This window comes from Cucurbita pepo, chromosome LG12 (genome assembly GCF_002806865.2).
Source record: "Cucurbita pepo subsp. pepo cultivar mu-cu-16 chromosome LG12, ASM280686v2, whole genome shotgun sequence".
NCBI classification, from domain to species: domain Eukaryota; kingdom Viridiplantae; phylum Streptophyta; class Magnoliopsida; order Cucurbitales; family Cucurbitaceae; genus Cucurbita; species Cucurbita pepo.
Window position 1 is genome coordinate 524,386 of NC_036649.1, and position 12,405 is coordinate 536,790.

The window sequence follows — 12,405 nt, forward strand, 5'->3', positions numbered from 1 at the left end:
GTTTAGATCATAATAGAAAAACTTTTCATCTAGATTCAAATTTCACGAAATCCGCATTAACAGCACAATTACCTCAACACAACATATCAAGAGTACTAAGATCATGGAAAACAATCATCAACAATTAACGTTGACAGCATAAGAGATATATCCATTCACATTACTGAAACATACAAATATTTATTTCTCCAATATCAAACAGTCTAAGAACCACGAGATCATAGTATTCACGATTCTAAATCCAGGACCATCTACTTTTTAGCGCTACTTTTACCTCCGGATGAATTACCTTCCGATGCCGCCTGAGCCGCCTTCTTTGCTGCCTTTTCTTGTAGCGCCTTAGCATCTCTGACCAGAATCCAATACCAAAAGAAAAATCAATCGCATTACAAAATTCAAAACGAAAAATAAAGAAGAAATAAGATAGACGAACCTTTCGCGGCGCTGCTCGGGGGTCAAGCCATCGTCCTTGGTTTTACCCTTGCCGCCGGTACGAGCCTGAGCCCTCTCTCGGTCCTTCTCCCTTTGGTTTCCTCGTAGAGATCTGAGTCAAGGTAAGCAAACTTGAAAGATTTCAAGAAATCTTCAAAATCAATGAATTAAAACACCTCAAAATCCGAAATCATGAAACAAGAAAACAAAATGAATCAAAGATTCAGAAGGATATGAGTCATTTGAAGGTGAGATTGAAGTGGCGGAAGAAATTCGTGGATTGGCCTGGAGTTGGCCGAAGAAACGAACAATCAATCTCAAAAACAGGGAACCAACCGTCGGTATGAAAGAGCAGGGGGAATCGGCTATCCCCTTATATAGTGCCCCACTTCTCTTCCTATTCTATTCTATCCATTTATTTTCTTTTCTTTTTAATTTTTTAAATAATATATTTTTTAATTCATTTTAAAATTTAAATATTTTAAGAAGAAAAAAAAAATAAAGTTATATTTAAACTAATATAAATAAAAAATAAAAAATAAAAATGACAATATCTAGACTGAACTGTGCTCCCTATTAAAAACCTTGAGTGAAAGCTGGCAAGAGAATGCTTAAAGAGGACGATATCTATTACCCCGTGGGCTTGAGTTGTACTCGCGGATGCATTTTAAAAGCTTTGAAGAATCTTGACAGGGAAAGTTCAAAAAGAATAATACCCGCTAGTGGTGGACTTTGACTATTAGAGATCAAGTCGATATTTGAAGTATTTTTATTCTTTCTTAAATATTTTATAAATAAATAAAAAAAAGAATAAAGTTGGAGATTTGGAACAAAATAATATAAATAAATAAAAAATAAAAAAAGGATGGAAAGTAGCATGTCATTTGTGTCTTTCCACTAAGCCATTCCGTCCCAAACCCTCTGTTCCTCTTCCTTTTCCTTTTACGATGGCCACACTTGTTCTCTCCCATTCCTTCCTCCTCCTCCTCCTCCTCTTCCTCCTTCCAACCTCCGCCGTCGACGGCGCGTACTGGTGCGTGGCCCGCAGCGAGGCCAGCTACGAAGCCCTTCAAACCGCCCTCGACTACGCATGCGCCACCGGCGCCGACTGCACTCCGCTTCTGTCGAACGGACTCTGCTTCCTCCCGAACACCATCCAGGCCCACGCCTCCTACGCTTTCAACAGCTTCTTCCAGCGCAAGGCTATGGCCCCTGGCTCCTGTGACTTCGCCGGCTCCGCCACCATCGCCCAGACTGACCCCAGTCCGTCTCCTTTTTTATTTATTTATTAATTTATAAATATTTACAAATTTTTTAGAAATGAATAAATAAATACATTATCGATAAATTTTTATTATTATTAATCTTGACATTGGTGTTCTATGCAGGTTATGGATCTTGTGTTTATCCATCTTCAATCAGGTACGCTAATTTTTTATTTATTTATTTATTTTTCTATTTCAAAAATAAAATATTTTAATTTTCCAATTTATTAAAATGTGCATAGAAAAACCCTTTATCATATATATATATATATATATATATATATATATAGGTATTTTGGTGGAGATTTCTTCATGTTCAAGTAAATGGGTTCACTTTTTAGAGTGTTATATTAATAATTTATTCTGAAAATCATATTTATTTGGCTTCTTTTCTTTTTTTTCCCACTAATTTATTAATTTAAGATTCTTTTAAAAAATGTAATAAAATTTTCCGCCATTATTTTTAAGATTCGCGATATATTTTTTGAAAATAGACATTTCTCTTTATTCTATCTTTTTGGTACAATTTTTTTTACAGTGTTTTGAAAATAAAAAATAACTTTTTTTTTTTTTGCTAAAATAAATTATTTTTATTTAAATTTAGGGGGAAGAGGGAATGTAGTAACTTCTTCTACATCTTTCTGTGGGGTTCATCTAGGTAAGACACCGTTGGATCAGTCTGGCTGGGGCCCAGGGAGTGGTCAGATCCAACGGTGAGGATGGCATGGATTTACTTTCAAATTGTAAATCAGCTTTTTCCTGAAACGGTGCGTTTTGGGGAGTCTTGAAAGCTGGTCAAGAATGGTACATGTCAGATTCTGGTTGGTCATTGATTACTGCAGTTGTCAGACCCCGACCAGCCTTCTTTTTAAATAAATTCTTGTTTTAAAAAAAACAATTGTATTTTTTAAATAATTAAATAGAAAATAAAAATAAGCTAGTGAAACAAATTTATTTCGATTGTATTTTTAAAATAATTAATATACCTTATTTTCGCATTGTGTGTATGTATATATATACATATGTATGTATAGGTCTATCGATCCTTCAGCTTATTAGTTACATTGTCTCTTAAATTTTTTAAAATTTATATGAAGAGGAGAATAAGAATTATGTAATACAATATAGTATTCTAAATCTTGCGTTATTTGCGATGATTATCCAGTGCTGCAGGAGGAGCAATCACGCCGAGCCCTCCGGCTAACACAAGCCCAACCCCGACAATAACGGTACCAGCTACGACCACCACACCGAGCTTCAACAATGGCAATACCGGTGACATGAATGGTCTAGATCCAGTATACAACCCGGCATCAACTTCAACTCCAACCAACTCGAAAGCGTCTTCGAGTTTTAGGATCCCGAAACTCTTGTTTTCGATTGCCATCTCACTCGCTTCACTAACACTATAGGAGGAGGGCTATGAAGGGTTCATTCAGTTTTGTTAGAAACAACATGTTCTTTTGTGAAAACTAAATGACATAGGCAAATATCAGGTAGTGTTTAGTTCAGCCTTCACAGGATTTGCTCATTGAATTCAATGCTTCAATTTCATTCTTCTATGTTCCATTCTTGATTTCATTACGATTGTTATAGAACGGATATATGTTCGTACTCACTACGAACATTATTAACTTCTAGTTTCAATGCCCCAACTTTTGAGTTTCAACGACAACTGAAGAAGACGTTGAAAACATCTGAGATCCTACCTCAGTTGGAGAGGGGAACGAAACATTCCTTATAAGGGTGTAAAAACCTTCCCCTAGCAAATGTGTTCTAAAACCGTGAGGCTGACAATGATACGTAACGGGCCAAAACGGACAATATTTACTAGCGATGAGCTTTGGACAGTTACAAAACATTGTAGTTGAATAGGGGAACGGAGCATTTCTTATAAGGGTGTAGAAATCTCTCCCTAAAATATAAGAAGAAAGAGTCGGATTCTTATCCAACAGCTTCTTTTGGTATGATCTTTACTATGAATCCAAATTCAGGTAAAATAAAATAACGAAAGTTGTAGAAATGCTAAATCACGTTGTCATATATTATTAATTGCCTCGAGAAAATCGGACTTTTACAAGAGTCACGGAAGAAAACAAACCCAATTGAAACCGAGTATAATTCTGAACCTCCTCATTTAGCTTTCTTTGTATTCTCAAGGCTTGTGTCTGAATTCATCAAGTATGAACCTAAATAAGAACATAATGAAAAGCTCAGAAAAGTGTCATGTGTGGCAATTGACAACATCAGGGGTTCTATCGGCAATATGTTCCACGGTTATATTGTCACATATCTTCTTGTTTTCCATGTCTGTATGTATGTACCTTCATCTCATTGAGACAAACGTCTGGTTGTCGTACGATGTATATTATATCCCCGACAGATCTATACGAGTCCTGGTTTCGTTGCCATGTCCACAACGCATGAGTTTCGTTTTTCACCTGCAAAGAATACTCTTTAGTTCCCCACACATAGAACATCGCATTCATCCCGAACAAAGAACGAGTTTCCAGAGTGTATTTACGATACGACATGGAAATGAAATTTCGTTCAAGCAGAGAGAGAGAGAGAAGGCGAACCTCCAAAATGCCATGGCCGAAGCTACTTTCACGATAAGCGCTATAATCAGGTTGCTGATCCCAGCAGAATTTTCCTTTAGCTGGGCCTGATGTAAAATTGAACGCACAGAAACCGCCCATGTATTCATCCGGTGTCGAGGACGGGTCTGGACAGTTTCCGGGTTCATCAGCATGTTCAATTGCCATTTTCTCTCGGTTACCTCCATCACCTACCGTTATGTAGACCGGACCGCAAGGATCCAAAGTATAGTTATATACTCTATTTGACCTCTCATAGGCATGAACCTGGTCGTGAATCGAAATCGTCAGATTATGCACGAACGATATTACGTGTGCAGCAGAAACAAATAAAGAGGACATACATGGCCGTTGAAAACTAAGTCAACTTTATACTTGTAGAGCAAGTCTTCCATTGCCACTCTCATGCACTCTGCTTCTCTATAATGAGCAGTGTAGGTGCTGTACCATGGTGGGTGCCATGTAGCTACCAACCATGGAGTAACTTTCCTGTTAACTTTAGCCAGGTCTTGTTCTAGCCATTTGTATTGGTCACCTGCAATGGGCGAAATAAAGCACAATGGATTCAGCCATTTTCAATCAAAATCAAGCTTCTTAATCTAAAAGATTGTGAAAAAAGGGGCAGGTTGTGGATTTACCTGATCTGTCATATGAAATGTAGGCACCAAGCATTATAAAATGAATGCCACCTGCATTGAAAGAGTAGTAAAATGTCGAAGACGAGTTACTCTCGTTGGATGGGAATGCAAATCGAGAACTATAAGCTGCAAATGTTCGATTTTCAGCTTGTGGTTCGATCTCGTGGTTCCCTTCCACCACCATTAATGGAACTTCAGATATTAGAGGCTCCATATACCTGATAATAGAAAAACTATAAGAGATCAATTCCCCGCAGTTTTTCAACTAGTGCTTTGAGCTTTGAATAAGTGAATCGTCTTTCCGTAAAGTTAGGTAACTGTGAGATCCCACATCGGTTGGAGAGAAGAACAAAACATTCTTTATAAGGGTGTGGAAACCTCTCCCTAACAGACGCGTTTTAAAACCTTGAGGGGAAGTCCGAAAGGGAAAGCCAAAGAAGACAATATCTGTTAGGGGTAAGTTTCGGCTGTTACAAATGGTATCAGAGCCAGACACTGAGCAGTGTGCCAGCGAGGACGCTGGCCCCAAGGGGGTGAATTGTGAGATCCCACATCGGTTGGAGAGGAGAATGAAACATTCCTTATAAGGGTGTGGAAACCACTCCCAAACGTGTTTTAAAAACCTTGAGGGGAAGCCCGAAAGGTAAAGTCCAAAAAGGACAATATCTGCTAGAGGTGGGCTTGGACTCTTACACACGATAGAAATGGCTTGGACTCTTACATTAACACAATTGAAAGGCTGAAGGGAGAAGACTTCAAAAACTAAATAGTTTTAAATCATTTGGATGGCAGATTCACAATCTCCAAGAACAAATATGCATAGATTTTGTATGAGGCATCACTATGCTATTATAGAATGGATCATAGACGTAGCAGTTAGAAATACCGAAGATTTTGCGCGTTAATGATCGAAAAAGATATAACAAACATAAAAGAAGGTTGCATAATGGTTCTAAGCATACCGAAGATTTGAAAGGAAGAAACGGGGGGAAAACCCGACTCACCTTCCCCAGTAATCCCAACGAGGCTGATAAGTTTCGTGAATAGGAGTATGAGGAAACGAACAAGAGTAACAATCAGAGCCAGTGCCATTTGTAAGATATAGGTTTGCATAACTCACATCCCCAATCAATAGCACAAGATCGGGATGGTTCTTCAAAATATGATCAACTGTTGATGTAGTGTTGTATGTAAGACCCAGATCACCAACCAATGCTATTCTATTAGGATAACTCTTAGGCCCAGAAACAGGCATGGTCCTGAAGTAATGGATATCGCTTATTTCTTCTGCAGCTGAAGGGTCTCCACATTGATATTGGTACAAAGTATCAGGCTCCAATCCTGTCAGAAAAAACAAGTGAGCTCCAAAAATCTTCTAGTGGATGAAACCAGCTATTTTTAGAAGTCGAAAATTAGAATTGGAATCGATCGTACCCGTTAGACGAACATGGTGTATAATTCCAGATGTGTAGTTCTTGAGGCCTTCAAAGGGATAAAGTTGATTGTAGATAAGAGAATAACCCTTTGCTTGGTTTTTCATTGGCATGAGGAACTTCCCATACGTGACAATACTCGCAACTTTCTCAGGATCTAATGGCCGAATGGCATCTCCAATTTGAAAGTCCCCTGCACATTCATCGAATATTAACTTTGAGATCCCACATCGTTGGAGAGTGGAACGAAACACTCTCCCTAGCAGACGCGTTTTAAAAATCTTGAGGGAAAGCCCAGAAGGGAATGCCCGAAGAGGACAATATCTACTAGAAGTGGGCTTGGACCGTTACAAATGGTATCAGAGTCAGACACCGGGCGATATGCCACCTCCTCCTCGGTGGTGATCCAACAAGGACGCTGGACCCCCAAGGGTGGTGGATGGAAGGGTCCCACATTGATTGGAGAAGGGAACGAGTATCGACGAGGACACTGGACCCCAAAGGGGTGGATTGTGAGATCTCACATCGGTTGGAGAGGGGAACGAAACACTCCTTATAAGGGCGTAAAAACCTCTCCCTAACAAACGCATTTTAAAAACGGTGAAGGGAAGCCCGAGAGGAAAAGCCGAAAGAAGACAATATATGCTAGCGGTGGGCTTGGACCATTACAATATCACTCAATTGAACCAATGAAAACTTGAATGGATCATTGTCTAAAGCATTCCAGAGTTTCTAAACGAAAACTGACAACTCCTCGGCAGAAATATCAAGTAGAGAAACCACCCGAAGCATGTTCATAATCAAGTTTATAATTTCTCTCTAATAGTTCTAGCACTGTTAATACGAGGGTCATCCTTACCGAATACTTTCTCTAATTCAAGCTTGTGTTAGGAGGGGTGTCTCTTACGCATTACGTCGAACACTTAACATACACACGACCAGTTCAGATAGAATTATCAGAGCTTTACTAAACGAGCAATTGTACAAACAAACAAGCAAGTTCACAACTAAATTAGCCATCATATTCAAAAAGAAGAACAAGGAGAATTTACTAAACCTGTGATCCAAGAAATCCAAACAGAGTCATAATCCGCAGAGAGAGAAACAGAAATCTGCTCCGGCACAAATTGGCCCCCATTCTTCTGAACTCTCGGATCAGTTTCCGGCAAGTCCTGGGCCTTCCCCCGGAAACTCTTATCAAGCGGAACAGTTACAGGCTTAAACGGCCCTTCTACGGTGGTCGGAATTCTTCCATGAACGGAACAAAACCTCAAAACAAAAAATGAAGAGAGCAAAAGAATGGCAAATGGGAAGCGACCCATTTGCCTGATTCAGCAATTTTCACAACCCAGAAGAAAATTAAACTCCGGGATGAAGAAAAATGAGAGGGAATGGGATTTAAATAAGAAAAGAAACGTAAATGAGGAGCAAATCGAGTAGGGTAAAGAAACAAACACGGTGCAATCCACACGTGAAGGCAATGAACAATGGCGACAAAGCGGATAACGTCCATCCTTCTTTTTCATTCGATTCGTTTCGGGAAAAGCGATGTTCTCCACAAGTCCGAATTCGAGGCTGACAAATTGCTGAAACTGCGTTGTGCTGGCGGTTTCTTTGAACATTCCCATTTATTGTTTCGAGGCGTTTTTTTTTTTTTTTTTTCTACTTTCGTTCATTTTATTTTAGTTTATCCAATTTTAATTTTTAATAAATCTTAATTTTAAAATTATAATTTTTTTTTTTTTTCAATATGCTTTCATAATGTATAATTTTTTAAACAATTAATATGAATAAAAATGATATTTTAATCTATAATGTTTTTAAACTCAATTATCGTATCCAATTAGGTAAATATAATTTTAAATTTTAATATTAGGTAATTGTCGAATTTTAAAAAAAAAATCTAAAATTTTCGTATAATCATAATATAGTAAATAAAAATATTTTATGGTAAGAAGATAAATATTTTTTAAATTTATCACGCAAAAAATTATAGAACAATAATTAATATGATATGATTAATGAAATACTTTAATATATAGTCAAGTATTTAATTTTATGGGTAAGGACAAATTTTAAGGCGTTGACTAAATAATTTGTGGCTTAAAATTATATTATAAATTATTTTTTTTTTAGTATACTCTGGATTTCATTTCCATGTTAATTTTCATTTATTTGGTAATGTTAATGATGGTTCAAATTTAATTCTTTTTTAATAAATTTTAATTAAAGACCGAATCCAATATTCATCAATTTTAGGAAAAATACAGTAAAATGTGACCGTTTGTGACTATAAATTAGATTTTTTACTAAAAGTGTACAATGAACTCGACAACTCGAGTTGGGTTTAGTTTTCTTAGAAGCTAGTGGGTTGAGTCTGGGTTCAGTATGATTAAGGTCGATTTGACCCAACCCGAACTGAATAAATACATAGAAAAAAATTAAGGTTGTCTTCTTGTCTATGTTGTGTGTCCTTTTCGCAGAATTTCAAGTCTTCTCTTCTCTTTTACATTTAGTTTCAAAGGCAAATGTAATCACTTACAACAGCAGCTCAACTGCAACTATATGTCGTTCAGTTCCAAATATCTGTAGTCTAGTCGCCAACGCCCAGTCATCCAGTAGCAGTTGTCTGCTGAGTTTGTTGTCCTCGTTTAAATTTTTTTTAAAAAGTTTGAACCCGACAACCTAATTCGAAAATAGAGGATTGAGTTGGGTTACCAATTCAATTAACCTGAACTTTTAGTTGGTCCAACCCGATCTTAGTATACCACTACAGGATTTTAATCATTTTTTTTGTTAATTTTATTAGGAAACAATCTTACTAAAATTAATATTATTATTAAAAAATGTGTATGATTACGCTTATAATTGTAGTCTAAATGAGTATGATCTATTCAATTTTTTAAAAAATAAATATTTATTATTTATATTTAATGCAATTTTGTATAAAAATTTTAAAAGATTGAGGTTGAATCCAAAATTCTAGCAAATGAAACGTATTGGATAAATTGCATTTCAAATAGATTCCGCTCGTGATTCTTCGGAAGATTTGAACCTTTTTTTCGTTGCTAATCAATTAGGGCTCTGGGAAATTGCGAGATTGATCCTACAAGTTCATTTTCCGGGCGATTCGAACGCCGTGAAAATCAGAATCTTTCGAGCGGGAAATTCAGAAGAGGAAGAAGATGAACGTGTTCAGATTGGCTGGGGATATGACCCATTTGGCCAGCATTCTGGTTTTGCTCCTCAAAATTCATACAATCAAGTCTTGTGCTGGTTCGTTTTCCTTCTCTAATTTTGCGCGTTTTTGGGATTCGGCACTGTTTTTTTGCTTGAGAACATTGTGAACTCTGTCATGCATTTCCATTTTTGGAGCCAAATTGCATTCCTTATCGTCTATGATAGGTCGTTCCAAAAAGGGCGAAATGAGTCTCAAACCCTAGATCCTAGTTCTCGGTTTGGATAAGAGACGAGTTTGATAAATTCTAGTAGTGGCTGCCGAGCGATAAGAATAGGCTGGGGTCGTCCTATCTACTTAGAAAGTTTTTCAAAGACTAATATTATCAAAATAACAACAGTACAATGCAGACCAAGAGACTAGCTATATCTTTTGCGTGCTTCCTGTTGACTCCACTTCCATGGGAAACTAGTTCTCGGGTTGGATAAGAGCGAGATTGATAAATTCTAGTCGTTGGCTGCCGAACGACAAGAATAAGCAGGAGTCATCCTATCGGCCTAGAAAGTTTTTCGAAGACTTTCTAACATTATCAAAATCAAGCCTCACCCAACTACGGTACAACATGGGACTTGTATATTTTTGATCTCACACTTCTAATAGAACCAGGAGACTAGCTATATCTCTTGTGTGCTTCCTTGTTTACTCCACATCCCTCGTGACAATGGGATAGAGTAGCTCAGTTGTTTAGTGTACCGAGAGCAAGTGAAGAGAACTTGCTCACGCTTTCCACCCTCGTGTCAATGGGATAGACTAGCTATATCTCTTGCGTGCTCCTTGTTGACTCCGCTTCCCTCGTGCCAGTGGGATAGAGTTGCTCGGTTTGGTGTACCAAATTTGTACCGAGAGCAAGTGAAGAGAACTTGCTCATGCTTTCCAGACTCTAGCCTCACCCAGCTACAGTATAACATGGAGACGTATATTTTTTATCTCACACTTCTAATAGAGCCAGGAGTCTAGCTATATCTCTTGCATGCTTCCCTCTTGACTCCACCTCGTGTGAGTGGGACAGAGTAGCTATGGTTGTTTGGTGTACTAAGTTTGTAACGAGAGCAAGTGAAGAGAACGTGCTCACGCTTTCCAGGCCGTAGAGTGACACGTGTAATTACCAAAACAAATATTGTTTGTATGGTTGGATGTGATGACAATTGGTGCTCACTGTAGAATGTGGAGAAGGGATTAGTTTGGAGGGAGTTCTTGATTTTCCTGCTCTTTTGGTAATTTGATTCGTATTAGAGCTATAGAACAGGTTAGGTTGGTCTTAATTTAAGCAGAAGAAAAATGTAAGGCTTTATAGACATTGTAATGAGTCTCTGATGTTTTCTTTACTGAGCAATGAGCTATATCTTGTTATGCTAGCATTATCATGACTGAATCCGAGTATTGATTCTGCAGGCATTTCTTTGAAGACTCAAGAACTTTACGCCCTGGTTTTCGTTACCCGTTATTTGGATATATTTGACAGATTTGCATCAGTATATAATTTGATAATGAAATTAATATTTCTGGGTAGTTCTCTCTCCATTGTTTGGTATATGCGACGTCACAAAGTCGTGCGTAGATCGTACGACAAGGACCAGGACACGTTTCGTTATCAATTTATCGTGCTGCCTTGTCTGCTGTTGGCTCTGGTTGTTAATCATAAATTTACATTTAAAGAGGTACATTTAATGTTCCTTTTTCTTTCGTTTCTTTTGAACTGGATCATATCACATCCTAGGTTCACTGATCTCATCTATGCTGAAGATGTGTTAGTTCATCGCATTATAGATGTATGTAGCTTGGTATCATTTTTCTGCCCATGTTCTTTGATCTTAATGAATCGAAACGAGTAGGTTATGTGGACGTTTTCTCTATATGTCGAAGCCGTTGCCATTCTTCCTCAATTGGTGTTGCTACAAAGGACGAGGAATATCGACAATTTAACGGGACAATACGTCTTCCTTCTTGGGTAACTCTCCATTCCCAGTCTTCTCTGAGTAAATGTAGCTTGAATCCGTACATAATCTCCTCGTTTTCTTCTCTTTTCTCTTTTCAGCGCGTACCGTGCATTGTACATATTGAATTGGATTTATCGCTACTTAACCGAACCTTACTTTGTTCGTTGGATAAGTATGTTTCTCCCCTTTCTCACATACACGTGCACGTGCACGTGCACACACACGCACAGACGAAAATATTCGTTAACAAGGAACTAAATTAGCTACTCGTCCAACAAATTCGCTCTTGCAGCATGGACGGCTGGTCTCGTGCAAACGTTGCTGTATGCTGATTTCTTTTACTACTATATCATGAGGTAAGTTCAATAACTTGATATGTATGTCCTCAATCCTGGGATGATTTTCTGACTCCATTTTAATCGATGTCTCTCAGCTGGAAGAACAACGTCAAGCTTGAGTTACCAGCTTAGCTTAAAAGGGTTAGCGTTAGAATTGTGTTAAGCTTTGGCAGAAAACGTAGCTTTTCTGTCAGTTTTGAATTAGTTGTAGTTTTGGGGACTTTATTTAAGTTGGGACTTTTTTTTCCCTTTATAGATTTAATTCTGTTCATTTTCAATCCTTTTGTAAGTTTACACTCTATAAACAAAGTCCTATTTGCACCTTCCTTTTATAAATATTAAATATTAGATGTGCGTTAAAAGCTGATGTATTGGAATCAAAGCGGACAATATCTACTAGTGATGAGTTCAGACCATTACAAATTATATTAGAGACAGACATCAGGTGGCAATGACACTGGCCCCCAAGAGATTAGATTGTGAGATCTCACATCGATTGGAGAAGGGAACGAAGCATTCCTTACAAG

At 37.8% G+C, this 12,405-nt stretch overlaps 4 protein-coding genes across 4 annotated transcripts; 2 read left to right on the forward strand and 2 right to left on the reverse strand.

Moving 5' to 3' along the window:
• Nucleotides 1-104: 104 nt before the first annotated feature.
• On the reverse strand, nt 105-793 carry LOC111806555 (small EDRK-rich factor 2-like). Its single transcript, XM_023691922.1, has 3 exons — nt 668-793; nt 434-536; nt 105-348 (listed from the first exon to the last, which is right to left on the reverse strand). The coding sequence occupies exons 1-3, from the start codon at nt 672-674 to the stop codon at nt 252-254; spliced, it is 207 nt and encodes a 68-aa protein (XP_023547690.1). The 5' UTR covers nt 675-793; the 3' UTR covers nt 105-251.
• Nucleotides 794-1,311: 518 nt separating this feature from the next.
• Nucleotides 1,312-3,268, forward strand: LOC111807410 (PLASMODESMATA CALLOSE-BINDING PROTEIN 3-like). Its single transcript, XM_023693126.1, has 3 exons — nt 1,312-1,695; nt 1,821-1,854; nt 2,863-3,268. The coding sequence occupies exons 1-3, from the start codon at nt 1,380-1,382 to the stop codon at nt 3,107-3,109; spliced, it is 597 nt and encodes a 198-aa protein (XP_023548894.1). The 5' UTR covers nt 1,312-1,379; the 3' UTR covers nt 3,110-3,268.
• A 448-nt stretch (nt 3,269-3,716) lies between these two features.
• LOC111806363 (purple acid phosphatase 15-like) lies at nt 3,717-7,964 on the reverse strand. The gene is given in 8 exon segments (XM_023691634.1): nt 3,717-3,886; nt 4,022-4,138; nt 4,277-4,611; nt 4,614-4,829; nt 4,933-5,150; nt 5,937-6,273; nt 6,367-6,558; nt 7,423-7,964. Coding segments are annotated over 8 exon segments (1,692 nt in total). The 5' UTR covers nt 7,688-7,964; the 3' UTR covers nt 3,717-3,874.
• Nucleotides 7,965-9,377: 1,413 nt separating this feature from the next.
• LOC111806588 (ER lumen protein-retaining receptor-like) lies at nt 9,378-12,204 on the forward strand. The gene is made up of 6 exons (XM_023691963.1): nt 9,378-9,641; nt 10,996-11,261; nt 11,436-11,551; nt 11,639-11,712; nt 11,833-11,896; nt 11,974-12,204. The coding sequence occupies exons 1-6, from the start codon at nt 9,551-9,553 to the stop codon at nt 12,008-12,010; spliced, it is 648 nt and encodes a 215-aa protein (XP_023547731.1). The 5' UTR covers nt 9,378-9,550; the 3' UTR covers nt 12,011-12,204.
• Nucleotides 12,205-12,405: the final 201 nt, after the last annotated feature.

Bases quoted from the DNA above. Each gene is read 5' to 3' on its own strand.
- LOC111807410 (XM_023693126.1), top strand. From the start codon at position 1,380: ATGGCCACACTTGTTCTCTCCCATTCCTTCCTCCTCCTCCTCCTCCTC. The intron at 1,696-1,820 runs GTCCGTCTCCTT...TGTTCTATGCAG, and splicing joins CATCGCCCAGACTGACCCCA to GTTATGGATCTTGTGTTTAT. The intron at 1,855-2,862 runs GTACGCTAATTT...ATGATTATCCAG, and splicing joins GTTTATCCATCTTCAATCAG to TGCTGCAGGAGGAGCAATCA.
- LOC111806588 (XM_023691963.1), top strand. From the start codon at position 9,551: ATGAACGTGTTCAGATTGGCTGGGGATATGACCCATTTGGCCAGCATT. The intron at 11,262-11,435 runs GTACATTTAATG...CGAAACGAGTAG, and splicing joins ATAAATTTACATTTAAAGAG to GTTATGTGGACGTTTTCTCT. The intron at 11,552-11,638 runs GTAACTCTCCAT...TTCTCTTTTCAG, and splicing joins CAATACGTCTTCCTTCTTGG to CGCGTACCGTGCATTGTACA.
- LOC111806555 (XM_023691922.1), bottom strand. The intron at 349-433 runs GTTCGTCTATCT...GATTCTGGTCAG, and splicing joins CCCGAGCAGCGCCGCGAAAG to AGATGCTAAGGCGCTACAAG.